General features: G+C 50.0%; 1 protein-coding gene across 1 annotated transcript; it reads right to left on the bottom strand.

Moving 5' to 3' along the window:
* Window positions 1–143: 143 nt before the first annotated feature.
* LOC124653567 (protodermal factor 1-like) lies at window positions 144–1,245 on the bottom strand. The gene is made up of 3 exons (XM_047192629.1): window positions 1,131–1,245; window positions 556–760; window positions 144–471 (listed from the first exon to the last, which is right to left on the bottom strand). Exons 1-3 carry the CDS (start codon window positions 1,243–1,245, stop codon window positions 144–146), a joined length of 648 nt encoding a protein of 215 aa, XP_047048585.1.
* Between the last annotated feature and the right edge of the window lie 1,383 nt (window positions 1,246–2,628).

Below are 2,628 nucleotides of genomic sequence, written 5' to 3'. Positions count from 1 at the left end.
TGGCCACCGTGCGCCCTGGGCCCAGGCCTTTGGTCGCGGTTCGCCACACGAACCGCGACTAAAGACCCCATTAGTCGCGGTTCATTTACCTTCGCGACTTATGGGGCTTCCCGGAAGCCTGTTTTTCTACCAGTGAAGCAGGACTAAAACTTGTAGTGGGATTCATTTGCCTTCTTGAAGACCCCAGCCTGGGCAGAAGCAACACCATCAGAGGTCACGGCAACGAGGATGCAGTCCTTCACCTGCTGGGTGGTAAAAGGAAATTTCTTGTTCACAATGGAGTTGAGGTATGCAGCCGCTCCCTCACGTATCAGGGCACCAATACCATCAGCTCTTGTGTTTGAGAGTGCATCATGCAGATTTCCCAGTTTCTTGCCAACGATCACACTGCATGCAGCACCAAATGTCTGGCCGATGTTGCCCAGCGAGCCAATAGCTGCAATTATGGTATCTGGGTGGCCCTTCCAGTAGCTGCATTTCAGGTAAACGAAAGAATTTTAATACCATTGCTTTGTGATGTTGATGCTTATGGTATGTACTCGTTCTAGCTCTTACTCGCAGGATCCAATGATTTCATGATTCTTGGGAATTTCAGGGGCATCATGGGAAGGTGTACTTGGGGTGCTCGGTGTAGTTCCATAAGATGGTGTTGGTGTAGCGCCGTAAGTTGGCGTCGGTGTAGTGCCGTAAGTTGGTGTCGGCATTGGTGTTGGTTTATAGCCTCCTCCTGACCCATGTGTGGGAGTTGGGGAGCCCCCATCTGGTATGACATACAGAATTGCAACTATTAGTACCGTGAAATATTATTGCAGCTATCGCGATGGCATGATATGGCCTGGTGTGTTCGGATGGTAATGGAAATTTGACTCAACTAAACGGCATGCTTATGAGTTATCAATAGATGCAGGGCAGTACTACTATATGAACTATGAAGTAATAAACAGTGCAGCACCGAACATGCTTTCGAGTAATCAACAGATGAATCAAGTTGCTTTGCATAGTTCTGAAAGCTAGTTGTTTAGAAAGGACGCTGTCTTTACCCAACATGAAATTCTTTTATATATGCATTAGCTATGAAGTTCTAGTGGTAATAACAATGCAACACAGACTGTATGGGGTTAAAAATATACAGTGGGGCCCAGAAGAGTAGGTCTTGTGTTCATTCAACTCCCCCAGGCTCCTGCATGAGCTCAGTGAAACAAGACCCACCAAGACAGCACTGATCAGAAGCACCTTGCCACCCATCCTGCTGGCTCTGTGTGTGTGCAGAGAATAATCAGTTGAACTGGTAGTGATGCTGGAGTTGATGAACCGAAGGGTCTCTGGATGCCTATATATACATCAAAATGGCACTCTACAGCTGCGTCGATATGCTATTGTATGCATGGGTGTTGTACGTATGTTAATCACACTGTTAGTAGTTGGCGATCAATTAATGATTTTGATTCGTCCAGCTAGCTCGGCATGGCGATGATCTGCTTAGTCACTCTGAATTAAGCTTGATCAACGCTCCCACTGTGAGTGTTTTAACCGAATTCCTTGTCTGATTTTTTGGATGGCTGCCTCATACAGTCATACTGTGGAGTCATACTGGATTACTGGTGGATAGTAGGGAATACTGGACCTTGGAGCAAGGCTGTCACATTAACACTGGACCTTGGGGTACTAGATTTGTCTGTATCATCATCTAAGTTGTCACGTAAATTCGGAATTATATTGGTACCAACCTATGCTATATTTTTAACAGAGAGGACACATGAGGAGGGGTTGTTGTGTCAAGGTGGAGGGAGCGGGATTTCTACTCCACCGGCGAATCCCTAGGTTTTCATGTTCATCTTACCCTGAAGTTCATCTCCACCCAAACGAAACAGAGCAACAAAGCTGTACGACGGGTCAGTAGAACACGATCCCAAAAATCAGTGACTTAATAAGAAAAAAAAGTGAGATAATATAAACCCAGCTCTGAGAGGGCCGGGTCTTCTACACTTCCAGCACCTTTTAAGAGAAGTAACTGATCCATGCTTACGGTCATGGTAGCACTTCACCTTTCCCCCCCAAAGTGGAAAAAACGCGAGCGATAAATATGTATGAACATGTGTGTACCAACTTACCTCAACAACCATCATACAATAGTAAACGGAAGACCACCGAAGTAAGAGCATCTCCAGTCGCGTCCCCCAAACCGTCCCCCAAAGCGATTTGGGGCGCGCCGGACAAAAAAAGCGTTCCAGCCGCGTCCCCCAAAGCCCATTTTTGTCCGGCGCGCCCCGATACGGTGTCCGGCGCCCCGAGCCCGTCCCCGTCCCACGGGGGACGCTCCGGGGACGCCGGACACAACGAAAGCGAGGCGGGCTCCCACATGTCGGCGACTATTTGCATAAACCGTTGGTTCGCGCCTCTTTTCTCGTCGCTCCTTCCTTCCCGCGCCTCCCACCCCACCGCCGCCGCTGGATTTCCCGGCCGTTTGGGCGTCGATCCGTGTCTGCGAGTCAGCACCGTTGTCGCGGCCGGGGCTCCCGCCGGTCGTGCCGCCGCCGCCGCGTCGCCGGCGCCTCCCGTAACGCGCCGTCAAATCCGCCCCACCTCCGCGCACGTAAGGTGCTCGACGACTTGCCGTGTAGGCGCGAT

This window comes from Lolium rigidum, chromosome 1 (assembly GCF_022539505.1).
Source record: "Lolium rigidum isolate FL_2022 chromosome 1, APGP_CSIRO_Lrig_0.1, whole genome shotgun sequence".
Classification (NCBI taxonomy): Eukaryota; Viridiplantae; Streptophyta; class Magnoliopsida; order Poales; family Poaceae; genus Lolium; species Lolium rigidum.
The sequence above is the reverse complement of the archived record's forward strand: the minus strand, read 5'-3'. Positions and strand labels throughout refer to the sequence as shown.

Excerpts from the sequence above, each read along its gene's own strand:
- LOC124653567 (XM_047192629.1), bottom strand. The coding sequence starts at position 1,245 with ATGGGTGGCAAGGTGCTTCTGATCAGTGCTGTCTTGGTGGGTCTTGTT. Across the intron at positions 761-1,130 it reads CTACTCTTCTGGGCCCCACT|ATGGGGGCTCCCCAACTCCC; the intron begins GTATATTTTTAA and ends ATGTCATACCAG. Across the intron at positions 472-555 it reads GAAATCATTGGATCCTGCGA|CTACTGGAAGGGCCACCCAG; the intron begins GTAAGAGCTAGA and ends CCTGAAATGCAG.